This window comes from Scyliorhinus torazame, chromosome 23 (genome assembly GCF_047496885.1).
Source record: "Scyliorhinus torazame isolate Kashiwa2021f chromosome 23, sScyTor2.1, whole genome shotgun sequence".
NCBI lineage: Eukaryota > Metazoa > Chordata > Chondrichthyes > Carcharhiniformes > Scyliorhinidae > Scyliorhinus > Scyliorhinus torazame.
Window position 1 is genome coordinate 83,608,381 of NC_092729.1, and position 26,813 is coordinate 83,635,193.

General features: G+C 52.3%; 1 protein-coding gene across 3 annotated transcripts in view; it reads left to right on the forward strand.

Moving 5' to 3' along the window:
* The window catches only part of LOC140399647 (carbonic anhydrase-related protein 10-like), a 125,978-nt gene that overhangs the window by 24,975 nt on the left and 74,190 nt on the right, over positions 1 to 26,813 (forward strand). For 2 of the 3 annotated variants that reach the window (XM_072489187.1, XM_072489189.1), the window contains exon 2: positions 3,920 to 4,006. In XM_072489187.1, the coding sequence (XP_072345288.1) occupies positions 3,920 to 4,006 (87 nt within the window). The remainder of the gene's footprint in view (positions 1 to 3,919; positions 4,007 to 26,813) is intronic. The other variant, XM_072489188.1, reaches the window with a different exon arrangement.

Sequence of the window (26,813 nt, forward strand, 5' to 3'; positions counted from 1 at the left end):
GAGTGTCGGCCTGGATTAAGGAGCTCAAATCCTAGAGTATAGACATCTCCCTCCGACAGTGCGGCGCTCCCTCAGTACTGGCACCGGGGGGAGTGTCGGCCTGGATTATAGCGCTCAAATCCTAGAGTATAGACATCTCCCTCCGACAGTGCAGCGCTCCCTCAGTACTGGCACCGGGGGGGGAGTGTGGGCCTGGATTATAGCGCTCAAATCCTAGAGTATAGACACCTCCCTCCAACAGTGCAGCGCTCCCTCAGTACTGGCACCGGGGGGAGTGTGGGCCTGGATTATAGCGTTCAAATCCTAGAGTATAGACACCTCCCTCCGACAGTGCAGCGCTCCCTCAGTACTGGCACCGGGGGGAGTGTCGGCCTGGATTATAGCGCTCAAATCCTAGAGTATAGACACCTCCCTCCGACAGTGCAGCGCTCCCTCAGTACTGGCACCGGGGGGAGTGTCGGCCTGGATTAAGGAGCTCAAATCCTAGAGTATAGACATCTCCCTCCGACAGTGCGGCGCTCCCTCAGTACTGGCACCGGGGGGAGTGTCGGCCTGGATTATAGCGCTCAAATCCTAGAGTATAGACATCTCCCTCCGACAGTGCAGCGCTCCCTCAGTACTGGCACGGGGGGAGTGTCGGCCTGGATTATAGCGCTCAAATCCTAGAGTATATACATCTCCCTCCGACAGTGCAGCGCTCCCTCAGTACTGGCACCGGGGGGGGAGTGTGGGCCTGGATTATAGCGCTCAAATCCTAGAGTATAGACATCTCCCTCCGACAGTGCAGCGCTCCCTCAGTACTGGCACCGGGGGGAGTGTGGGCCTGGATTATGGAGCTCAAATCCTAGAGTATAGACATCTACCCCCAACAGTGCAGCGCTCCCTCAGTACTGGCACCCGGGGGGAGTGTGGGGCTGGATTATAGCGCTCAAATCCTAGAGTATAGACATCTCCCTCCGACAGTGCGGCGCTCCCTCAGTACTGGCACCGGGGGGAGTGTGGGCCTGGATTATAGCGCTCAAATCCGAGATTGTAGACATCTCCCTCCGACAGTGCAGCGCTCCCTCAGTACTGGCACCGGGGGGAGTGTCGGCCTGGATTAAGGAGCTCAAATCCTAGAGTATAGACATCTCCCTCCGACAGTGCGGCGCTCCCTCAGTACTGGCACCGGGTGAGTGTCGGCCTGGATTATAGCGCTCAAATCCTAGAGTATAGACATCTCCCTCCGACAGTGCAGCGCTCCCTCAGTACTGGCACCGGGGGGGGAGTGTGGGCCTGGATTATAGCGCTCAAATCCTAGAGTATAGACATCTCCCTCCGACAGTGCAGCGCTCCCTCAGTACTGGCACCGGGGGGAGTGTGGGCCTGGATTATGGAGCTCAAATCCTAGAGTATAGACATCTACCCCCAACAGTGCAGCGCTCCCTCAGTACTGGCACCGGGGGGGAGTGTGGGCCTGGATTATAGCGCTCAAATCCTAGAGTATAAACATCTCCCTCCGACAGTGCGGCGCTCCCTCAGTACTGGCACCGGGGGGGGAGTGTGGGCCTGGATTATAGCGCTCAAATCCGAGAGTGTAGACATCTCCCTCCGACAGTGCAGCGCTCCCTCAGTACTGGCACCGGGGGGAGTGTGGGCCTGGATTATAGCGCTCAAATCCTAGAGTATATACATAATGCAGACCCATCTCGCACCCTATCCCCCTAACCTAATCCTATCCTTTTCTGCGCACTAAGAGGCAATTTCATCGTGGCCAATCCACCCACCCTGCATGTCTTTGGGACTGTGGGAGGAAACCGGAGCACCCGGAGGAACCCCACGCAGACACGGGGAGAACGCGCAGTCTCCGCACTCCGACAGTCACCCGTGGCCGGAATCGAACCCGGGTCCTTGGCGCCGTGGGGCAGGAGCGCTAGCCACCGCGTCCGCCCACATTGCAACAGCGAACGGGGGGCGTGGGCGCCCCCTGGAGTGTTAGAACATAGAACATAGAAAATACAGCACAGAACAGGCCCTTCGGCCCACGGTGTTGTGCCGAACCTTTGTCCTAGATTAATCATAGATTATCATTGAATTTACAGTGCAGAAGGAGGCCATTCGGCCCATTGAGTCTGCACCGGCTCTTGGAAAGAGCACCCTACCCAAGGGCAACACTTCCACCCAACACCAAGGGCAATTTTGGACACTAAGGGACAATTTAACACGGCCAATCCACCTAACCCGCACATCTTTGGACACTAAGGGACAATTTAACACGGCCAATCCACCTAACCTGCACATCTTTGGACACTAAGGGACAATTTAACATGGCCAATCCACCTAACCTGCACATCTTTGGACACTAAGGGACAATTTAACATGGCCAATCCACCTAACCTGCACATCTTTGGACTGTGGGAGGAAACCGGAGCACCCGGAGGAAACCCACGCAGACACGGGGAGGACGGGCAGACTCCGCACAGACAGTGACCCAAGCCGGAATCGAACCTGGGACCCTGGAGCTGTGAAGCAATTGTGCTATCCACAATGCTACCGTGCTGCCCTTAAGAACAAATAAATCTACACTATATAATTTTACCGTAATCCATGTACCTATCCAATAGCTGCTTGAAGGTCCCTAATGTTTCCGACTCAACTACTTCCGCAGGCAGTGCATTCCATGCCCCCACTACTCTCTGGGTAAAGAACCTACCTCTGATATCCCTCCTATATCTTCCACCATTCACCTTAAATTTATGTCCCCTCGTAATGGTTTATTCCACCCGGGGAAAAAGTCTCTGACTGTCTACTCTATCTATTCCCCTGATCATCTTATAAACCTCTATCAAGTCGCCCCTCATCCTTCTCCGTTCTCATGAGAAAAGGCCTAGCACCCTCAACCTTTCCTCATAAGACTTACTCTCCATTCCAGGCAACATCCTGGTAAATCTCCTTTGCACCTTTTTCAAAGCTTCCACATCCTTCCTGAAACGAGGCGACCAGAACTGTACACAGTACTCCAAATGTGGCCTTACCAAAGTTTTGTACAGCTGCATCATCACCTCACGGCTCTTAAATTCAATCCCTCTGTTAATGAACGCGAGCACACCATAGGCCTTCTTCACAGCTCTATCCACTTGAGTGTTTGATGGTCTTACAATCCCAGAGCCCAACACAGGTCAGAGAAACTGAATTACGAGCAAAATATTGAAATATCTTTCACATTGCACCCAAAAGCAGCTTAAAACTACCCCTTAAGCTGTGCAAATGCATACAGTTGCCCAAAACCCTTAACTGCTATCTTTACTTCCATGCAAACAAGCAGCTGAGCTCTCAACCCACTTTCAAATACAGTGAGCAGTCCAGGCATGCTTGCTCGAGAGGGATCCCATCAGATCTGTGCAAGATCCCTCGGTGAAATATTCACGGTTTGACTTTCAGGAAGCAACTGAACGATCTCCGCACTTGCGCCTCCCATCAGCTACGTTCTCACGCCAACCCAACACAAGGTACCCACTTGACGACTCGGCAGGGGGCTCTCTGCATCCCGACCTCCCCCCCCCCACCCCACCCCCAGAAAAAATCCATCCGCCCGAGCTTTTACGGCGCTTTAATAGCACAGCCCGCTCCCCGGGGACGCCGCCCAGTAAAGCAGGCTTCTTTAACGACGTGGCCGCGGCAGTCGTACACTCACACTAACCCAGGCTTCCTATGTCCAATAGAGGGAAGGCACTATATCAGATATCCCAGTTTCCGTCACTGATGAGGTGGGCGGGGCGGGGTCGACAGGTGGACGGGACGCGAGGGAGGCGAGAACTTGCGAATGAAGCCATTGTTGGAGGCCCAGCATTCACTGGTGCATTCGGCTCTTCGAAGGGGGCAGTAGATGGAACTCCGCGGAAGGTGCCGTTCCCTCGATCTGACTGGTTACGTTATTCAGTTCCTCCCTCAGGCGGAGTCTCGATCTCACGCTCGTACGATGACTGGTGGTCTTATAAAGAGACTCTGGGAGGAGACTTCATCCCAAGTAAGTACACAGAGACACTCGATTCACTGCAGGTTACGGGAGCTTCAATCTGTCTCTAACCCCGTGCTGTACCTGTCCTGGGAGTGTTTGATGGAGACAGTGTAGAGGGAGCTTTACTCTGTATCTAACCCCGTGCTGTACCTGTCCTGGGAGTGTTTGATGGGGACAGTGTAGAGGGAGCTTTACTCTGTATCTAACCCCGTGCTGTACCTGTCCTGGGAGTGTTTGATGGGGACAGTGTAGAGAGAGCTTTACTCTTTATTTAACCCCGTGCTGTACCTGTCCTGGGAGTATTTGATGGGGGACAGTGTAGAGGGAGTTTACTCTGTATCTAACCCCGTGCTGTACCTGTCCTGGGAGTGTTTGATGGGGACAGTGTAGAGGGAGCTTTACTCTGTATCTAACCCCGTGCTGTACCTGTCCTGGGAGTGTTTGATGGGGACAGTTTAGAGGGAGCTTTACTCTGTATCTAACCCCGTGCTGTACCTGTCCTGGGAGTGTTTGATGGGGACAGTGTAGAGGGAGCTTTACTCTGTATCTAACCCCGTGCTGTACCTGTCCTGGGAGTGTTTGATGGGGACAGTGTCGAGGGAGCTTTACTCTGTATCTAACCCCGTGCTGTACCTGTCCTGGGAGTGTTTGATGGGGACAGTGTAGAGGGAGCTATACTCTGTATCTAACCACGTGCAGTACCTGTCCTGGGAGTGTTTGATGGGGACAGTGTAGAGGGAGCTTTACTCTGTATCTAACCCCGTGCTGTACCTGCCCTGGGAGTGTTTGATGGCGACAGTGTAGAGGGAGCTTTACTCTGTATCTAACCCCGTGCTGTACCTGTCCTGGGAGTGTTTGATGGGGACAGTGTAGAGGGAGCTTTACTCTGTATCTAACCCCGTGCTGTACCTGTCCTGGGAGTGTGTGATGGGGACAGTGTAGAGGGAGCTTTACTCTGTATCTAACCCCGTGCTGTACCTGTCCTGGGAGTGTGTGATGGGGACAGTGTAGAGGGAGCTTTACTCTGTATCTAACCCCGTGCTGTATCTGTCCTGGGAGAGTTTGATGGGGACAGTGTAGAGGGAGCTTTACTCTGTATCTAACCCCGTGCTGTACCTGTCCTGGGAGTGTTTGATGGGGACAGTTTAGAGGGAGCTTTACTCTGTATCTAACCCCGTGCTGTACCTGTCCTGGGAGTGTTTGATGGGGACAGTGTAGAGGGAGCTTTACTCTGTATCTAACCCCGTGCTGTACCTGTCCTGGGAGTGTTTGATGGGGACAGTGTCGAGGGAGCTTTACTCTGTATCTAACCCCGTGCTGTACCTGTCCTGGGAGTGTTTGATGGGGACAGTGTAGAGGGAGCTATACTCTGTATCTAACCACGTGCAGTACCTGTCCTGGGAGTGTTTGATGGGGACAGTGTAGAGGGAGCTTTACTCTGTATCTAACCCCGTGCTGTACCTGCCCTGGGAGTGTTTGATGGCGACAGTGTAGAGGGAGCTTTACTCTGTATCTAACCCCGTGCTGTACCTGTCCTGGGAGTGTTTGATGGGGACAGTGTAGAGGGAGCTTTACTCTGTATCTAACCCCGTGCTGTACCTGTCCTGGGAGTGTGTGATGGGGACAGTGTAGAGGGAGCTTTACTCTGTATCTAACCCCGTGCTGTACCTGTCCTGGGAGTGTGTGATGGGGACAGTGTAGAGGGAGCTTTACTCTGTATCTAACCCCGTGCTGTCCCTGTCCTGGGAGTGTTTGATGGGGACAGTGTAGAGGGAGCTTTACTCTGTATCTAACCCCGTGCTGTACCTGTCCTGGGAGTGTTTGATGGGGACAGTGTAGAGGGAGCTTTACTCTGTATCTAACCCCGTGCTGTCCCTGTCCTGGGAGTGTTTGATGGGGACAGTGTAGAGGGAGCTTTACTCTGTATCTAACCCCGTGCTGTACCTGCCCTGGGAGTGTTTGATGGGGAGAGTGTAGAGGGAGCTTTACTCTGTATCTAACCCCGTGCTGTACCTGTCCTGAGAGTGTTTGATGGGGACAGTGTAGAGGGAGCTTTACTCTGCATCTAACCCTGTGCTGTACCTGTCCTGGGAGTGTTTGATGGGGACAGTGTAGAGGGAGCTTTACTCTGTATCTAACCCCGTGCTGTACCTGCCCTGGGAGTGTTTGATGGGGAGAGTGTAGAGGGAGCTTTACTCTGTATCTAACCCCGTGCTGTACCTGCCCTGCGAGTGTTTGATGGGGACAGTGTAGAGGGAGCTTTACTCTGTATCTAACCCCGTGCTGTACCTGTCCTGGGAGTGTTTGATGGGGACAGTGTAGAGGGAGCTTTACTCTGTATCTAAACCCGTGCTGTACCTGTCCTGGAAGTGTTTGATGGGGACAGTGTAGAGGGAGCTTTACTCTGTATCTAACCCCGTGCTGTACCTGTCCTGGGAGTGTTTGATGGGGACAGTTTAGAGGGAGCTTTACTCTGTATCTAACCCCGTGCTGTACCTGTCCTGGGAGTGTTTGATGAGGACAGTGTAGAGGGAGCTTTACTCTGTATCTAACCCCGTGCTGTACCTGTCCTGGGAGTGTTTGATGGGGACAGTGTAGAGGGAGCTTTACTCTGTATCTAAACCCGTGCTGTACCTGTCCTGGAAGTGTTTGATGGGGACAGTGTAGAGGGAGCTTTACTCTGTATCTAACCCCGTGCTGTACCTGTCCTGGGAGTGTTTGATGGGGACAGTTTAGAGGGAGCTTTACTCTGTATCTAACCCCGTGCTGTACCTGTCCTGGGAGTGTTTGATGGGGACAGTGTAGAGGGAGCTTTACTCTGTATCTAACCCCGTGCTGTACCTGTCCTGGGAGTGTTTGATGGGGACAGTGTAGAGGGAGCTTTACTCTGTATCTAACCCCGTGCTGTACCTGTCCTGGGAGTGTGTGATGGGGACAGTGTAGAGGGAGCTTTACTCTGTATCTAACCCCGTGCTGTCCCTGTCCTGGGAGTGTTTGATGGGGACAGTGTAGAGGGAGCTTTACTCTGTATCTAACCCCGTGCTGTACCTGTCCTGGGAGTGTTTGATGGGGACAGTGTAGAGGGAGCTTTACTCTGTATCTAACCCCGTGCTGTCCCTGTCCTGGGAGTGTTTGATGGGGACAGTGTAGAGGGAGCTTTACTCTGTATCTAACCCCGTGCTGTACCTGCCCTGGGAGTGTTTGATGGGGAGAGTGTAGAGGGAGCTTTACTCTGTATCTAACCCCGTGCTGTACCTGTCCTGAGAGTGTTTGATGGGGACAGTGTAGAGGGAGCTTTACTCTGCATCTAACCCTGTGCTGTACCTGTCCTGGGAGTGTTTGATGGGGACAGTGTAGAGGGAGCTTTACTCTGTATCTAACCCCGTGCTGTACCTGCCCTGGGAGTGTTTGATGGGGAGAGTGTAGAGGGAGCTTTACTCTGTATCTAACCCCGTGCTGTACCTGCCCTGCGAGTGTTTGATGGGGACAGTGTAGAGGGAGCTTTACTCTGTATCTAACCCCGTGCTGTACCTGTCCTGGGAGTGTTTGATGGGGACAGTGTAGAGGGAGCTTTACTCTGTATCTAACCCCGTGCTGTCCCTGTCCTGGGAGTGTTTGATGGGGACAGTGTAGAGGGAGCTTTACTCTGTATCTAACCCCGTGCTGTACCTGCCCTGGGAGTGTTTGATGGGGAGAGTGTAGAGGGAGCTTTACTCTGTATCTAACCCCGTGCTGTACCTGTCCTGAGAGTGTTTGATGGGGACAGTGTAGAGGGAGCTTTACTCTGCATCTAACCCTGTGCTGTACCTGTCCTGGGAGTGTTTGATGGGGACAGTGTAGAGGGAGCTTTACTCTGTATCTAACCCCGTGCTGTACCTGCCCTGGGAGTGTTTGATGGGGAGAGTGTAGAGGGAGCTTTACTCTGTATCTAACCCCGTGCTGTACCTGCCCTGCGAGTGTTTGATGGGGACAGTGTAGAGGGAGCTTTACTCTGTATCTAACCCCGTGCTGTACCTGTCCTGGGAGTGTTTGATGGGGACAGTGTAGAGGGAGCTTTACTCTGTATCTAAACCCGTGCTGTACCTGTCCTGGAAGTGTTTGATGGGGACAGTGTAGAGGGAGCTTTACTCTGTATCTAACCCCGTGCTGTACCTGTCCTGGGAGTGTTTGATGGGGACAGTTTAGAGGGAGCTTTACTCTGTATCTAACCCCGTGCTGTACCTGTCCTGGGAGTGTTTGATGAGGACAGTGTAGAGGGAGCTTTACTCTGTATCTAACCCCGTGCTGTACCTGTCCTGGGACTGTATGATGGGGACAGTGTAGAGGGAGCTTTACTCTGTATCTAACCCCGTGCTGTACCTGTCCTGGGAGTGTTTGATGGGGACAGTGTAGAGGGAGCTTTACTCTGTATCTAAACCCGTGCTGTACCTGTCCTGGAAGTGTTTGATGGGGACAGTGTAGAGGGAGCTTTACTCTGTATCTAACCCCGTGCTGTACCTGTCCTGGGAGTGTTTGATGGGGACAGTTTAGAGGGAGCTTTACTCTGTATCTAACCCCGTGCTGTACCTGTCCTGGGAGTGTTTGATGGGGACAGTGTAGAGGGAGCTTTACTCTGTATCTAACCCCGTGCTGTACCTGTCCTGGGAGTGTTTGATGGGGACAGTGTAGAGGGAGCTTTACTCTGTATCTAACCCCGTGCTGTACCTGTCCTGGGAGTGTGTGATGGGGACAGTGTAGAGGGAGCTTTACTCTGTATCTAACCCCGTGCTGTCCCTGTCCTGGGAGTGTTTGATGGGGACAGTGTAGAGGGAGCTTTACTCTGTATCTAACCCCGTGCTGTACCTGTCCTGGGAGTGTTTGATGGGGACAGTGTAGAGGGAGCTTTACTCTGTATCTAACCCCGTGCTGTCCCTGTCCTGGGAGTGTTTGATGGGGACAGTGTAGAGGGAGCTTTACTCTGTATCTAACCCCGTGCTGTACCTGCCCTGGGAGTGTTTGATGGGGAGAGTGTAGAGGGAGCTTTACTCTGTATCTAACCCCGTGCTGTACCTGTCCTGAGAGTGTTTGATGGGGACAGTGTAGAGGGAGCTTTACTCTGCATCTAACCCTGTGCTGTACCTGTCCTGGGAGTGTTTGATGGGGACAGTGTAGAGGGAGCTTTACTCTGTATCTAACCCCGTGCTGTACCTGCCCTGGGAGTGTTTGATGGGGAGAGTGTAGAGGGAGCTTTACTCTGTATCTAACCCCGTGCTGTACCTGCCCTGCGAGTGTTTGATGGGGACAGTGTAGAGGGAGCTTTACTCTGTATCTAACCCCGTGCTGTACCTGTCCTGGGAGTGTTTGATGGGGACAGTGTAGAGGGAGCTTTACTCTGTATCTAAACCCGTGCTGTACCTGTCCTGGAAGTGTTTGATGGGGACAGTGTAGAGGGAGCTTTACTCTGTATCTAACCCCGTGCTGTACCTGTCCTGGGAGTGTTTGATGGGGACAGTTTAGAGGGAGCTTTACTCTGTATCTAACCCCGTGCTGTACCTGTCCTGGGAGTGTTTGATGAGGACAGTGTAGAGGGAGCTTTACTCTGTATCTAACCCCGTGCTGTACCTGTCCTGGGACTGTATGATGGGGACAGTGTAGAGGGAGCTTTACTCTGTATCTAACCCCGTGCTGTACCTGTCCTGGGAGTGTTTGATGGGGACAGTGTAGAGGGAGCTTTACTCTGTATCTAAACCCGTGCTGTACCTGTCCTGGAAGTGTTTGATGGGGACAGTGTAGAGGGAGCTTTACTCTGTATCTAACCCCGTGCTGTACCTGTCCTGGGAGTGTTTGATGGGAACAGTTTAGAGGGAGCTTTACTCTGTATCTAACCCCGTGCTGTACCTGTCCTGGGAGTGTTTGATGAGGACAGTGTAGAGGGAGCTTTACTCTGTATCTAACCCCGTGCTGTACCTGTCCTGGGACTGTATGATGGGGACAGTGTAGAGGAAGCTTTACTCTGTATCTAACCCCGTGCTGTACCTGTCCTGGGAGTGTTTGATGGGGACAGTGTCGAGGGAGCTTTACTCTGTATCTAACCCCGTGCTGTACCTGTCCTGGGAGTGTTTGATGGGGACAGTGTAGAGGGAGCTTTACTCTGTATCTAACCCCGTGCTGTACCTGTCCTGGGAGTGTTTGATGGGGACAGTGTAGGGGGAGCTTTACTCTGTATCTAACCCTGTGCTGTACCTGCCCTGCGAGTGTTTGATGGGGACAGTGTAGAGGGAGCTTTACTCTGTATCTAACCCCGTGCTGTACCTGTCCTGGGAGTGTTTGATGGGGACAGTGTAGAGGGAGCTTTACTCTGTATCTAAACCCGTGCTGTACCTGTCCTGGAAGTGTTTGATGGGGACAGTGTAGAGGGAGCTTTACTCTGTATCTAACCCCGTGCTGTACCTGTCCTGGGAGTGTTTGATGGGGACAGTTTAGAGGGAGCTTTACTCTGTATCTAACCCCGTGCTGTACCTGTCCTGGGAGTGTTTGATGAGGACAGTGTAGAGGGAGCTTTACTCTGTATCTAACCCCGTGCTGTACCTGTCCTGGGACTGTATGATGGGGACAGTGTAGAGGGAGCTTTACTCTGTATCTAACCCCGTGCTGTACCTGTCCTGGGAGTGTTTGATGGGGACAGTGTAGAGGGAGCTTTACTCTGTATCTAAACCCGTGCTGTACCTGTCCTGGAAGTGTTTGATGGGGACAGTGTAGAGGGAGCTTTACTCTGTATCTAACCCCGTGCTGTACCTGTCCTGGGAGTGTTTGATGGGGACAGTTTAGAGGGAGCTTTACTCTGTATCTAACCCCGTGCTGTACCTGTCCTGAGAGTGTTTGATGGGGACAGTGTAGAGGGAGCTTTACTCTGTATCTAACCCCGTGCTGTACCTGTCCTGGGAGTGTTTGATGGGGACAGTGTAGAGGGAGCTTTACTCTGTATCTAACCCCGTGCTGTACCTGCCCTGGGAGTGTGTGATGGGGACAGTGTAGAGGGAGCTTTACTCTGTATCTAACCCCGTGCTGTACCTGCCCTGCGAGTGTTTGATGGGGACAGTGTAGAGGGAGCTTTACTCTGTATCTAACCCCGTGCTGTACCTGTCCTGGGAGTGTTTGATGGGGACAGTGTAGAGGGAGCTTTACTCTGTATCTAACCCCGTGCTGTCCCTGTCCTGGGAGTGTTTGATGGGGACAGTGTAGAGGGAGCTTTACTCTGTATCTAACCCCGTGCTGTACCTGCCCTGGGAGTGTTTGATGGGGAGAGTGTAGAGGGAGCTTTACTCTGTATCTAACCCCGTGCTGTACCTGTCCTGAGAGTGTTTGATGGGGACAGTGTAGAGGGAGCTTTACTCTGCATCTAACCCTGTGCTGTACCTGTCCTGGGAGTGTTTGATGGGGACAGTGTAGAGGGAGCTTTACTCTGTATCTAACCCCGTGCTGTACCTGCCCTGGGAGTGTTTGATGGGGAGAGTGTAGAGGGAGCTTTACTCTGTATCTAACCCCGTGCTGTACCTGCCCTGCGAGTGTTTGATGGGGACAGTGTAGAGGGAGCTTTACTCTGTATCTAACCCCGTGCTGTACCTGTCCTGGGAGTGTTTGATGGGGACAGTGTAGAGGGAGCTTTACTCTGTATCTAAACCCGTGCTGTACCTGTCCTGGAAGTGTTTGATGGGGACAGTGTAGAGGGAGCTTTACTCTGTATCTAACCCCGTGCTGTACCTGTCCTGGGAGTGTTTGATGGGGACAGTTTAGAGGGAGCTTTACTCTGTATCTAACCCCGTGCTGTACCTGTCCTGGGAGTGTTTGATGAGGACAGTGTAGAGGGAGCTTTACTCTGTATCTAACCCCGTGCTGTACCTGTCCTGGGACTGTATGATGGGGACAGTGTAGAGGGAGCTTTACTCTGTATCTAACCCCGTGCTGTACCTGTCCTGGGAGTGTTTGATGGGGACAGTGTAGAGGGAGCTTTACTCTGTATCTAAACCCGTGCTGTACCTGTCCTGGAAGTGTTTGATGGGGACAGTGTAGAGGGAGCTTTACTCTGTATCTAACCCCGTGCTGTACCTGTCCTGGGAGTGTTTGATGGGGACAGTTTAGAGGGAGCTTTACTCTGTATCTAACCCCGTGCTGTACCTGTCCTGGGAGTGTTTGATGGGGACAGTGTAGAGGGAGCTTTACTCTGTATCTAACCCCGTGCTGTACCTGTCCTGGGAGTGTTTGATGGGGACAGTGTAGAGGGAGCTTTACTCTGTATCTAACCCCGTGCTGTACCTGTCCTGGGAGTGTGTGATGGGGACAGTGTAGAGGGAGCTTTACTCTGTATCTAACCCCGTGCTGTCCCTGTCCTGGGAGTGTTTGATGGGGACAGTGTAGAGGGAGCTTTACTCTGTATCTAACCCCGTGCTGTACCTGTCCTGGGAGTGTTTGATGGGGACAGTGTAGAGGGAGCTTTACTCTGTATCTAACCCCGTGCTGTCCCTGTCCTGGGAGTGTTTGATGGGGACAGTGTAGAGGGAGCTTTACTCTGTATCTAACCCCGTGCTGTACCTGCCCTGGGAGTGTTTGATGGGGAGAGTGTAGAGGGAGCTTTACTCTGTATCTAACCCCGTGCTGTACCTGTCCTGAGAGTGTTTGATGGGGACAGTGTAGAGGGAGCTTTACTCTGCATCTAACCCTGTGCTGTACCTGTCCTGGGAGTGTTTGATGGGGACAGTGTAGAGGGAGCTTTACTCTGTATCTAACCCCGTGCTGTACCTGCCCTGGGAGTGTTTGATGGGGAGAGTGTAGAGGGAGCTTTACTCTGTATCTAACCCCGTGCTGTACCTGCCCTGCGAGTGTTTGATGGGGACAGTGTAGAGGGAGCTTTACTCTGTATCTAACCCCGTGCTGTACCTGTCCTGGGAGTGTTTGATGGGGACAGTGTAGAGGGAGCTTTACTCTGTATCTAAACCCGTGCTGTACCTGTCCTGGAAGTGTTTGATGGGGACAGTGTAGAGGGAGCTTTACTCTGTATCTAACCCCGTGCTGTACCTGTCCTGGGTGTGTTTGATGGGGACAGTTTAGAGGGAGCTTTACTCTGTATCTAACCCCGTGCTGTACCTGTCCTGGGAGTGTTTGATGAGGACAGTGTAGAGGGAGCTTTACTCTGTATCTAACCCCGTGCTGTACCTGTCCTGGGACTGTATGATGGGGACAGTGTAGAGGGAGCTTTACTCTGTATCTAACCCCGTGCTGTACCTGTCCTGGGAGTGTTTGATGGGGACAGTGTAGAGGGAGCTTTACTCTGTATCTAAACCCGTGCTGTACCTGTCCTGGAAGTGTTTGATGGGGACAGTGTAGAGGGAGCTTTACTCTGTATCTAACCCCGTGCTGTACCTGTCCTGGGAGTGTTTGATGGGGACAGTTTAGAGGGAGCTTTACTCTGTATCTAACCCCGTGCTGTACCTGTCCTGGGAGTGTTTGATGAGGACAGTGTAGAGGGAGCTTTACTCTGTATCTAACCCCGTGCTGTACCTGTCCTGGGACTGTATGATGGGGACAGTGTAGAGGAAGCTTTACTCTGTATCTAACCCCGTGCTGTACCTGTCCTGGGAGTGTTTGATGGGGACAGTGTCGAGGGAGCTTTACTCTGTATCTAACCCCGTGCTGTACCTGTCCTGGGAGTGTTTGATGGGGACAGTGTAGAGGGAGCTTTACTCTGTATCTAACCCCGTGCTGTACCTGTCCTGGGAGTGTTTGATGGGGACAGTGTAGGGGGAGCTTTACTCTGTATCTAACCCTGTGCTGTACCTGTCCTGGGAGTGTTTGATGGGGACAGTGTAGAGGGAGCTTTACTCTGTATCTAACCCTGTGCTGTACCTGTCCTGGGAGTGTTTGATGGGGACAGTTTAGAGGGAGCTTTACTCTGTATCTAACCCCGTGCTGTACCTGTCCTGGGAGTGTTTGATGGGGACAGTGTAGAGGGAGCTTTACTCTGTATCTAACCCCGTGCTGTACCTGTCCTGGGAGTGTGTGATGGGGACAGTGTAGAGGGAGCTTTACTCTGTATCTAACCCCGTGCTGTACCTGTCCTGGGAGTGTGTGATGGGGACAGTGTAGAGGGAGCTTTACTCTGTATCTAACCCCGTGCTGTCCCTGTCCTGGGAGTGTTTGATGGGGACAGTGTAGAGGGAGCTTTACTCTGTATCTAACCCCGTGCTGTACCTGTCCTGGGAGTGTTTGATGGGGACAGTGTAGAGGGAGCTTTACTCTGTATCTAACCCTGTGCTGTACCTGCCCTGCGAGTGTTTGATGGGGACAGTGTAGAGGGAGCTTTACTCTGTATCTAACCCCGTGCTGTACCTGTCCTGGGAGTGTTTGATGGGGACAGTGTAGAGGGAGCTTTACTCTGTATCTAAACCCGTGCTGTACCTGTCCTGGAAGTGTTTGATGGGGACAGTGTAGAGGGAGCTTTACTCTGTATCTAACCCCGTGCTGTACCTGTCCTGGGAGTGTTTGATGGGGACAGTTTAGAGGGAGCTTTACTCTGTATCTAACCCCGTGCTGTACCTGTCCTGGGAGTGTTTGATGAGGACAGTGTAGAGGGAGCTTTACTCTGTATCTAACCCCGTGCTGTACCTGTCCTGGGACTGTATGATGGGGACAGTGTAGAGGGAGCTTTACTCTGTATCTAACCCCGTGCTGTACCTGTCCTGGGAGTGTTTGATGGGGACAGTGTAGAGGGAGCTTTACTCTGGATCTAAACCCGTGCTGTACCTGTCCTGGAAGTGTTTGATGGGGACAGTGTAGAGGGAGCTTTACTCTGTATCTAACCCCGTGCTGTACCTGTCCTGGGAGTGTTTGATGGGGACAGTTTAGAGGGAGCTTTACTCTGTATCTAACCCCGTGCTGTACCTGTCCTGAGAGTGTTTGATGGGGACAGTGTAGAGGGAGCTTTACTCTGTATCTAACCCCGTGCTGTACCTGTCCTGGGAGTGTTTGATGGGGACAGTGTAGAGGGAGCTTTACTCTGTATCTAACCCCGTGCTGTACCTGCCCTGGGAGTGTGTGATGGGGACAGTGTAGAGGGAGCTTTACTCTGTATCTAACCCCGTGCTGTACCTGCCCTGCGAGTGTTTGATGGGGACAGTGTAGAGGGAGCTTTACTCTGTATCTAACCCCGTGCTGTACCTGTCCTGGGAGTGTTTGATGGGGACAGTGTAGAGGGAGCTTTACTCTGTATCTAACCCGTGCTGTCCCTGTCCTGGGAGTGTTTGATGGGGACAGTGTAGAGGGAGCTTTACTCTGTATCTAACCCCGTGCTGTACCTGCCCTGGGAGTGTTGATGGGGAGAGTGTAGAGGGAGCTTTACTCTGTATCTAACCCCGTGCTGTACCTGTCCTGAGAGTGTTTGATGGGGACAGTGTAGAGGGAGCTTTACTCTGCATCTAACCCTGTGCTGTACCTGTCCTGGAGTGTTTGATGGGGACAGTGTAGAGGGAGCTTTACTCTGTATCTAACCCCGTGCTGTACCTGCCCTGGGAGTGTTTGATGGGGAGAGTGTAGAGGGAGCTTTACTCTGTATCTAACCCCGTGCTGTACCTGCCCTGCGAGTGTTTGATGGGGACAGTGTAGAGGAGCTTTACTCTGTATCTAACCCCGTGCTGTACCTGTCCTGGGAGTGTTTGATGGGGACAGTGTAGAGGGAGCTTTACTCTGTATCTAAACCCGTGCTGTACCTGTCCTGGAAGTGTTTGATGGGGACAGTGTAGAGGGAGCTTTACTCTGTATCTAACCCCGTGCTGTACCTGTCCTGGGAGTGTTTGATGGGGACAGTTTAGAGGGAGCTTTACTCTGTATCTAACCCCGTGCTGTACCTGTCCTGGGAGTGTTTGATGAGGACAGTGTAGAGGGAGCTTTACTCTGTATCTAACCCCGTGCTGTACCTGTCCTGGGACTGTATGATGGGGACAGTGTAGAGGGAGCTTTACTCTGTATCTAACCCCGTGCTGTACCTGTCCTGGGAGTGTTTGATGGGGACAGTGTAGAGGGAGCTTTACTCTGTATCTAAACCCGTGCTGTACCTGTCCTGGAAGTGTTTGATGGGGACAGTGTAGAGGGAGCTTTACTCTGTATCTAACCCCGTGCTGTACCTGTCCTGGGAGTGTTTGATGGGGACAGTTTAGAGGGAGCTTTACTCTGTATCTAACCCCGTGCTGTACCTGTCCTGGGAGTGTTTGATGGGGACAGTGTAGAGGGAGCTTTACTCTGTATCTAACCCCGTGCTGTACCTGTCCTGGGAGTGTTTGATGGGGACAGTGTAGAGGGAGCTTTACTCTGTATCTAACCCCGTGCTGTACCTGTCCTGGGAGTGTGTGATGGGGACAGTGTAGAGGGAGCTTTACTCTGTATCTAACCCCGTGCTGTCCCTGTCCTGGGAGTGTTTGATGGGGACAGTGTAGAGGGAGCTTTACTCTGTATCTAACCCCGTGCTGTACCTGTCCTGGGAGTGTTTGATGGGGACAGTGTAGAGGGAGCTTTACTCTGTATCTAACCCCGTGCTGTCCCTGTCCTGGGAGTGTTTGATGGGGACAGTGTAGAGGGAGCTTTACTCTGTATCTAACCCCGTGCTGTACCTGCCCTGGGAGTGTTTGATGGGGAGAGTGTAGAGGGAGCTTTACTCTGTATCTAACCCCGTGCTGTACCTGTCCTGAGAGTGTTTGATGGGGACAGTGTAGAGGGAGCTTTACTCTGCATCTAACCCTGTGCTGTACCTGTCCTGGGAGTGTTTGATGGGGACAGTGTAGAGGGAGCTTTACTCTGTATCTAACCCCGTGCTGTACCTGCCCTGGGAGTGTTTGATGGGGAGAGTGTAGAGGGAGCTTTACTCTGTATCTAACCCCGTGCTGTACCTGCCCTGCGAGTGTTTGATGGGGACAGTGTAGAGGGAGCTTTACTCTGTATCTAACCCCGTGCTGTACCTGTCCTGGGAGTGTTTGATGGGGACAGTGTAGAGGGAGCTTTACTCTGTATCTAAACCCGTGCTGTACCTGTCCTGGAAGTGTTTGATGGGGACAGTGTAGAGGGAGCTTTACTCTGTATCTAACCCCGTGCTGTACCTGTCCTGGGTGTGTTTGATGGGGACAGTTTAGAGGGAGCTTTACTCTGTATCTAACCCCGTGCTGTACCTGTCCTGGGAGTGTTTGATGAGGACAGTGTAGAGGGAGCTTTACTCTGTATCTAACCCCGTGCTGTACCTGTCCTGGGACTGTATGATGGGGACAGTGTAGAGGGAGCTTTACTCTGTATCTAACCCCGTGCTGTACCTGTCCTGGGAGTGTTTGATGGGGACAGTGTAGAGGGAGCTTTACTCTGTATCTAAACCCGTGCTGTACCTGTCCTGGAAGTGTTTGATGGGGACAGTGTAGAGGGAGCTTTACTCTGTATCTAACCCCGTGCTGTACCTGTCCTGGGAGTGTTTGATGGGGACAGTTTAGAGGGAGCTTTACTCTGTATCTAACCCCGTGCTGTACCTGTCCTGGGAGTGTTTGATGAGGACAGTGTAGAGGGAGCTTTACTCTGTATCTAACCCCGTGCTGTACCTGTCCTGGGACTGTATGATGGGGACAGTGTAGAGGAAGCTTTACTCTGTATCTAACCCCGTGCTGTACCTGTCCTGGGAGTGTTTGATGGGGACAGTGTCGAGGGAGCTTTACTCTGTATCTAACCCCGTGCTGTACCTGTCCTGGGAGTGTTTGATGGGGACAGTGTAGAGGGAGCTTTACTCTGTATCTAACCCCGTGCTGTACCTGTCCTGGGAGTGTTTGATGGGGACAGTGTAGGGGGAGCTTTACTCTGTATCTAACCCTGTGCTGTACCTGTCCTGGGAGTGTTTGATGGGGACAGTGTAGAGGGAGCTTTACTCTGTATCTAACCCTGTGCTGTACCTGTCCTGGGAGTGTTTGATGGGGACAGTGTAGAGGGAGCTTTACTCTGTATCTAACCCCGTGCTGTACCTGTCCTGGGAGTGTTTGATGGGGACAGTGTAGAGGGAGCTTTACTCTGTATCTAACCCCGTGCTGTACCTGTCCTGGGAGTGTGTGATGGGGACAGTGTAGAGGGAGCTTTACTCTGTATCTAACCCCGTGCTGTACCTGTCCTGGGAGTGTGTGATGGGGACAGTGTAGAGGGAGCTTTACTCTGTATCTAACCCCGTGCTGTCCCTGTCCTGGGAGTGTTTGATGGGGACAGTGTAGAGGGAGCTTTACTCTGTATCTAACCCCGTGCTGTACCTGTCCTGGGAGTGTTTGATGGGGACAGTGTAGAGGGAGCTTTACTCTGTATCTAACCCCGTGCTGTCCCTGTCCTGGGAGTGTTTGATGGGGACAGTGTAGAGGGAGCTTTACTCTGTATCTAACCCCGTGCTGTACCTGCCCTGGGAGTGTTTGATGGGGAGAGTGTAGAGGGAGCTTTACTCTGTATCTAACCCCGTGCTGTACCTGTCCTGAGAGTGTTTGATGGGGACAGTGTAGAGGGAGCTTTACTCTGCATCTAACCCTGTGCTGTACCTGTCCTGGGAGTGTTTGATGGGGACAGTGTAGAGGGAGCTTTACTCTGTATCTAACCCCGTGCTGTACCTGCCCTGGGAGTGTTTGATGGGGAGAGTGTAGAGGGAGCTTTACTCTGTATCTAACCCCGTGCTGTACCTGCCCTGCGAGTGTTTGATGGGGACAGTGTAGAGGGAGCTTTACTCTGTATCTAACCCCGTGCTGTACCTGTCCTGGGAGTGTTTGATGGGGACAGTGTAGAGGGAGCTTTACTCTGTATCTAAACCCGTGCTGTACCTGTCCTGGAAGTGTTTGATGGGGACAGTGTAGAGGGAGCTTTACTCTGTATCTAACCCCGTGCTGTACCTGTCCTGGGAGTGTTTGATGGGGACAGTTTAGAGGGAGCTTTACTCTGTATCTAACCCCGTGCTGTACCTGTCCTGGGAGTGTTTGATGAGGACAGTGTAGAGGGAGCTTTACTCTGTATCTAACCCCGTGCTGTACCTGTCCTGGGACTGTATGATGGGGACAGTGTAGAGGGAGCTTTACTCTGTATCTAACCCCGTGCTGTACCTGTCCTGGGAGTGTTTGATGGGGACAGTGTAGAGGGAGCTTTACTCTGTATCTAAACCCGTGCTGTACCTGTCCTGGAAGTGTTTGATGGGGACAGTGTAGAGGGAGCTTTACTCTGTATCTAACCCCGTGCTGTACCTGTCCTGGGAGTGTTTGATGGGGACAGTTTAGAGGGAGCTTTACTCTGTATCTAACCCCGTGCTGTACCTGTCCTGGGAGTGTTTGATGGGGACAGTGTAGAGGGAGCTTTACTCTGTATCTAACCCCGTGCTGTACCTGTCCTGGGAGTGTTTGATGGGGACAGTGTAGAGGGAGCTTTACTCTGTATCTAACCCCGTGCTGTACCTGTCCTGGGAGTGTGTGATGGGGACAGTGTAGAGGGAGCTTTACTCTGTATCTAACCCCGTGCTGTCCCTGTCCTGGGAGTGTTTGATGGGGACAGTGTAGAGGGAGCTTTACTCTGTATCTAACCCCGTGCTGTACCTGTCCTGGGAGTGTTTGATGGGGACAGTGTAGAGGGAGCTTTACTCTGTATCTAACCCCGTGCTGTCCCTGTCCTGGGAGTGTTTGATGGGGACAGTGTAGAGGGAGCTTTACTCTGTATCTAACCCCGTGCTGTACCTGCCCTGGGAGTGTTTGATGGGGAGAGTGTAGAGGGAGCTTTACTCTGTATCTAACCCCGTGCTGTACCTGTCCTGAGAGTGTTTGATGGGGACAGTGTAGAGGGAGCTTTACTCTGCATCTAACCCTGTGCTGTACCTGTCCTGGGAGTGTTTGATGGGGACAGTGTAGAGGGAGCTTTACTCTGTATCTAACCCCGTGCTGTACCTGCCCTGGGAGTGTTTGATGGGGAGAGTGTAGAGGGAGCTTTACTCTGTATCTAACCCCGTGCTGTACCTGCCCTGCGAGTGTTTGATGGGGACAGTGTAGAGGGAGCTTTACTCTGTATCTAACCCCGTGCTGTACCTGTCCTGGGAGTGTTTGATGGGGACAGTGTAGAGGGAGCTTTACTCTGTATCTAACCCCGTGCTGTCCCTGTCCTGGGAGTGTTTGATGGGGACAGTGTAGAGGGAGCTTTACTCTGTATCTAACCCCGTGCTGTACCTGCCCTGGGAGTGTTTGATGGGGAGAGTGTAGAGGGAGCTTTACTCTGTATCTAACCCCGTGCTGTACCTGTCCTGAGAGTGTTTGATGGGGACAGTGTAGAGGGAGCTTTACTCTGCATCTAACCCTGTGCTGTACCTGTCCTGGGAGTGTTTGATGGGGACAGTGTAGAGGGAGCTTTACTCTGTATCTAACCCCGTGCTGTATCTGTCCTGGGAGTGTTTGATGGGGACAGTGTAGAGGGAGCTTTACTCTGTATCTAACCCCGTGCTGTACCTGCCCTGGGAGTGTTTGATGGGGAGAGTGTAGAGGGAGCTTTACTCTGTATCTAACCCCGTGCTGTACCTGCCCTGCGAGTGTTTGATGGGGACAGTGTAGAGGGAGCTTTACTCTGTATCTAACCCCGTGCTGTACCTGTCCTGGGAGTGTTTGATGGGGACAGTGTAGAGGGAGCTTTACTCTGTATCTAAACCCGTGCTGTACCTGTCCTGGAAGTGTTTGATGGGGACAGTGTAGAGGGAGCTTTACTCTGTATCTAACCCCGTGCTGTACCTGTCCTGGGAGTGTTTGATGGGGACAGTTTAGAGGGAGCTTTACTCTGTATCTAACCCCGTGCTGTACCTGTCCTGGGAGTGTTTGATGAGGACAGTGTAGAGGGAGCTTTACTCTGTATCTAACCCCGTGCTGTACCTGTCCTGGGACTGTATGATGGGGACAGTGTAGAGGGAGCTTTACTCTGTATCTAACCCCGTGCTGTACCTGTCCTGGGAGTGTTTGATGGGGACAGTGTAGAGGGAGCTTTACTCTGTATCTAAACCCGTGCTGTACCTGTCCTGGAAGTGTTTGATGGGGACAGTGTAGAGGGAGCTTTACTCTGTATCTAACCCCGTGCTGTACCTGTCCTGGGAGTGTTTGATGGGGACAGTTTAGAGGGAGCTTTACTCTGTATCTAACCCCGTGCTGTACCTGTCCTGGGAGTGTTTGATGGGGACAGTGTAGAGGGAGCTTTACTCTGTATCTAACCCCGTGCTGTACCTGTCCTGGGAGTGTTTGATGGGGACAGTGTAGAGGGAGCTTTACTCTGTATCTAACCCCGTGCTGTACCTGTCCTGGGAGTGTGTGATGGGGACAGTGTAGAGGGAGCTTTACTCTGTATCTAACCCCGTGCTGTCCCTGTCCTGGGAGTGTTTGATGGGGACAGTGTAGAGGGAGCTTTACTCTGTATCTAACCCCGTGCTGTACCTGTCCTGGGAGTGTTTGATGGGGACAGTGTAGAGGGAGCTTTACTCTGTATCTAACCCCGTGCTGTCCCTGTCCTGGGAGTGTTTGATGGGGACAGTGTAGAGGGAGCTTTACTCTGTATCTAACCCCGTGCTGTACCTGCCCTGGGAGTGTTTGATGGGGAGAGTGTAGAGGGAGCTTTACTCTGTATCTAACCCCGTGCTGTACCTGTCCTGAGAGTGTTTGATGGGGACAGTGTAGAGGGAGCTTTACTCTGCATCTAACCCTGTGCTGTACCTGTCCTGGGAGTGTTTGATGGGGACAGTGTAGAGGGAGCTTTACTCTGTATCTAACCCCGTGCTGTACCTGCCCTGGGAGTGTTTGATGGGGAGAGTGTAGAGGGAGCTTTACTCTGTATCTAACCCCGTGCTGTACCTGCCCTGCGAGTGTTTGATGGGGACAGTGTAGAGGGAGCTTTACTCTGTATCTAACCCCGTGCTGTACCTGTCCTGGGAGTGTTTGATGGGGACAGTGTAGAGGGAGCTTTACTCTGTATCTAAACCCGTGCTGTACCTGTCCTGGAAGTGTTTGATGGGGACAGTGTAGAGGGAGCTTTACTCTGTATCTAACCCCGTGCTGTACCTGTCCTGGGAGTGTTTGATGGGGACAGTTTAGAGGGAGCTTTACTCTGTATCTAACCCCGTGCTGTACCTGTCCTGGGAGTGTTTGATGAGGACAGTGTAGAGGGAGCTTTACTCTGTATCTAACCCCGTGCTGTACCTGTCCTGGGACTGTATGATGGGGACAGTGTAGAGGGAGCTTTACTCTGTATCTAACCCCGTGCTGTACCTGTCCTGGGAGTGTTTGATGGGGACAGTGTAGAGGGAGCTTTACTCTGTATCTAAACCCGTGCTGTACCTGTCCTGGAAGTGTTTGATGGGGACAGTGTAGAGGGAGCTTTACTCTGTATCTAACCCCGTGCTGTACCTGTCCTGGGAGTGTTTGATGGGGACAGTTTAGAGGGAGCTTTACTCTGTATCTAACCCCGTGCTGTACCTGTCCTGGGAGTGTTTGATGAGGACAGTGTAGAGGGAGCTTTACTCTGTATCTAACCCCGTGCTGTACCTGTCCTGGGACTGTATGATGGGGACAGTGTAGAGGAAGCTTTACTCTGTATCTAACCCCGTGCTGTACCTGTCCTGGGAGTGTTTGATGGGGACAGTGTCGAGGGAGCTTTACTCTGTATCTAACCCCGTGCTGTACCTGTCCTGGGAGTGTTTGATGGGGACAGTGTAGAGGGAGCTTTACTCTGTATCTAACCCCGTGCTGTACCTGTCCTGGGAGTGTTTGATGGGGACAGTGTAGGGGGAGCTTTACTCTGTATCTAACCCTGTGCTGTACCTGCCCTGCGAGTGTTTGATGGGGACAGTGTAGAGGGAGCTTTACTCTGTATCTAACCCCGTGCTGTACCTGTCCTGGGAGTGTTTGATGGGGACAGTGTAGAGGGAGCTTTACTCTGTATCTAAACCCGTGCTGTACCTGTCCTGGAAGTGTTTGATGGGGACAGTGTAGAGGGAGCTTTACTCTGTATCTAACCCCGTGCTGTACCTGTCCTGGGAGTGTTTGATGGGGACAGTTTAGAGGGAGCTTTACTCTGTATCTAACCCCGTGCTGTACCTGTCCTGGGAGTGTTTGATGAGGACAGTGTAGAGGGAGCTTTACTCTGTATCTAACCCCGTGCTGTACCTGTCCTGGGACTGTATGATGGGGACAGTGTAGAGGGAGCTTTACTCTGTATCTAACCCCGTGCTGTACCTGTCCTGGGAGTGTTTGATGGGGACAGTGTAGAGGGAGCTTTACTCTGTATCTAAACCCGTGCTGTACCTGTCCTGGAAGTGTTTGATGGGGACAGTGTAGAGGGAGCTTTACTCTGTATCTAACCCCGTGCTGTACCTGTCCTGGGAGTGTTTGATGGGGACAGTTTAGAGGGAGCTTTACTCTGTATCTAACCCCGTGCTGTACCTGTCCTGGGAGTGTTTGATGGGGACAGTGTAGAGGGAGCTTTACTCTGTATCTAACCCCGTGCTGTACCTGTCCTGGGAGTGTTTGATGGGGACAGTGTAGAGGGAGCTTTACTCTGTATCTAACCCCGTGCTGTACCTGTCCTGGGAGTGTGTGATGGGGACAGTGTAGAGGGAGCTTTACTCTGTATCTAACCCCGTGCTGTCCCTGTCCTGGGAGTGTTTGATGGGGACAGTGTAGAGGGAGCTTTACTCTGTATCTAACCCCGTGCTGTACCTGTCCTGGGAGTGTTTGATGGGGACAGTGTAGAGGGAGCTTTACTCTGTATCTAACCCCGTGCTGTCCCTGTCCTGGGAGTGTTTGATGGGGACAGTGTAGAGGGAGCTTTACTCTGTATCTAACCCCGTGCTGTACCTGCCCTGGGAGTGTTTGATGGGGAGAGTGTAGAGGGAGCTTTACTCTGTATCTAACCCCGTGCTGTACCTGTCCTGAGAGTGTTTGATGGGGACAGTGTAGAGGGAGCTTTACTCTGCATCTAACCCTGTGCTGTACCTGTCCTGGGAGTGTTTGATGGGGACAGTGTAGAGGGAGCTTTACTCTGTATCTAACCCCGTGCTGTACCTGCCCTGGGAGTGTTTGATGGGGAGAGTGTAGAGGGAGCTTTACTCTGTATCTAACCCCGTGCTGTACCTGCCCTGCGAGTGTTTGATGGGGACAGTGTAGAGGGAGCTTTACTCTGTATCTAACCCCGTGCTGTACCTGTCCTGGGAGTGTTTGATGGGGACAGTGTAGAGGGAGCTTTACTCTGTATCTAACCCCGTGCTGTCCCTGTCCTGGGAGTGTTTGATGGGGACAGTGTAGAGGGAGCTTTACTCTGTATCTAACCCCGTGCTGTACCTGCCCTGGGAGTGTTTGATGGGGAGAGTGTAGAGGGAGCTTTACTCTGTATCTAACCCCGTGCTGTACCTGTCCTGAGAGTGTTTGATGGGGACAGTGTAGAGGGAGCTTTACTCTGCATCTAACCCTGTGCTGTACCTGTCCTGGGAGTGTTTGATGGGGACAGTGTAGAGGGAGCTTTACTCTGTATCTAACCCCGTGCTGTACCTGCCCTGGGAGTGTTTGATGGGGAGAGTGTAGAGGGAGCTTTACTCTGTATCTAACCCCGTGCTGTACCTGCCCTGCGAGTGTTTGATGGGGACAGTGTAGAGGGAGCTTTACTCTGTATCTAACCCCGTGCTGTACCTGTCCTGGGAGTGTTTGATGGGGACAGTGTAGAGGGAGCTTTACTCTGTATCTAAACCCGTGCTGTACCTGTCCTGGAAGTGTTTGATGGGGACAGTGTAGAGGGAGCTTTACTCTGTATCTAACCCCGTGCTGTACCTGTCCTGGGAGTGTTTGATGGGGACAGTTTAGAGGGAGCTTTACTCTGTATCTAACCCCGTGCTGTACCTGTCCTGGGAGTGTTTGATGAGGACAGTGTAGAGGGAGCTTTACTCTGTATCTAACCCCGTGCTGTACCTGTCCTGGGACTGTATGATGGGGACAGTGTAGAGGGAGCTTTACTCTGTATCTAACCCCGTGCTGTACCTGTCCTGGGAGTGTTTGATGGGGACAGTGTAGAGGGAGCTTTACTCTGTATCTAAACCCGTGCTGTACCTGTCCTGGAAGTGTTTGATGGGGACAGTGTAGAGGGAGCTTTACTCTGTATCTAACCCCGTGCTGTACCTGTCCTGGGAGTGTTTGATGGGGACAGTTTAGAGGGAGCTTTACTCTGTATCTAACCCCGTGCTGTACCTGTCCTGGGAGTGTTTGATGGGGACAGTGTAGAGGGAGCTTTACTCTGTATCTAACCCCGTGCTGTACCTGTCCTGGGAGTGTTTGATGGGGACAGTGTAGAGGGAGCTTTACTCTGTATCTAACCCCGTGCTGTACCTGTCCTGGGAGTGTGTGATGGGGACAGTGTAGAGGGAGCTTTACTCTGTATCTAACCCCGTGCTGTCCCTGTCCTGGGAGTGTTTGATGGGGACAGTGTAGAGGGAGCTTTACTCTGTATCTAACCCCGTGCTGTACCTGTCCTGGGAGTGTTTGATGGGGACAGTGTAGAGGGAGCTTTACTCTGTATCTAACCCCGTGCTGTCCCTGTCCTGGGAGTGTTTGATGGGGACAGTGTAGAGGGAGCTTTACTCTGTATCTAACCCCGTGCTGTACCTGCCCTGGGAGTGTTTGATGGGGAGAGTGTAGAGGGAGCTTTACTCTGTATCTAACCCCGTGCTGTACCTGTCCTGAGAGTGTTTGATGGGGACAGTGTAGAGGGAGCTTTACTCTGCATCTAACCCTGTGCTGTACCTGTCCTGGGAGTGTTTGATGGGGACAGTGTAGAGGGAGCTTTACTCTGTATCTAACCCCGTGCTGTACCTGCCCTGGGAGTGTTTGATGGGGAGAGTGTAGAGGGAGCTTTACTCTGTATCTAACCCCGTGCTGTACCTGCCCTGCGAGTGTTTGATGGGGACAGTGTAGAGGGAGCTTTACTCTGTATCTAACCCCGTGCTGTACCTGTCCTGGGAGTGTTTGATGGGGACAGTGTAGAGGGAGCTTTACTCTGTATCTAAACCCGTGCTGTACCTGTCCTGGAAGTGTTTGATGGGGACAGTGTAGAGGGAGCTTTACTCTGTATCTAACCCCGTGCTGTACCTGTCCTGGGAGTGTTTGATGGGGACAGTTTAGAGGGAGCTTTACTCTGTATCTAACCCCGTGCTGTACCTGTCCTGGGAGTGTTTGATGAGGACAGTGTAGAGGGAGCTTTACTCTGTATCTAACCCCGTGCTGTACCTGTCCTGGGACTGTATGATGGGGACAGTGTAGAGGGAGCTTTACTCTGTATCTAACCCCGTGCTGTACCTGTCCTGGGAGTGTTTGATGGGGACAGTGTAGAGGGAGCTTTACTCTGTATCTAAACCCGTGCTGTACCTGTCCTGGAAGTGTTTGATGGGGACAGTGTAGAGGGAGCTTTACTCTGTATCTAACCCCGTGCTGTACCTGTCCTGGGAGTGTTTGATGGGGACAGTTTAGAGGGAGCTTTACTCTGTATCTAACCCCGTGCTGTACCTGTCCTGGGAGTGTTTGATGAGGACAGTGTAGAGGGAGCTTTACTCTGTATCTAACCCCGTGCTGTACCTGTCCTGGGACTGTATGATGGGGACAGTGTAGAGGAAGCTTTACTCTGTATCTAACCCCGTGCTGTACCTGTCCTGGGAGTGTTTGATGGGGACAGTGTCGAGGGAGCTTTACTCTGTATCTAACCCCGTGCTGTACCTGTCCTGGGAGTGTTTGATGGGGACAGTGTAGAGGGA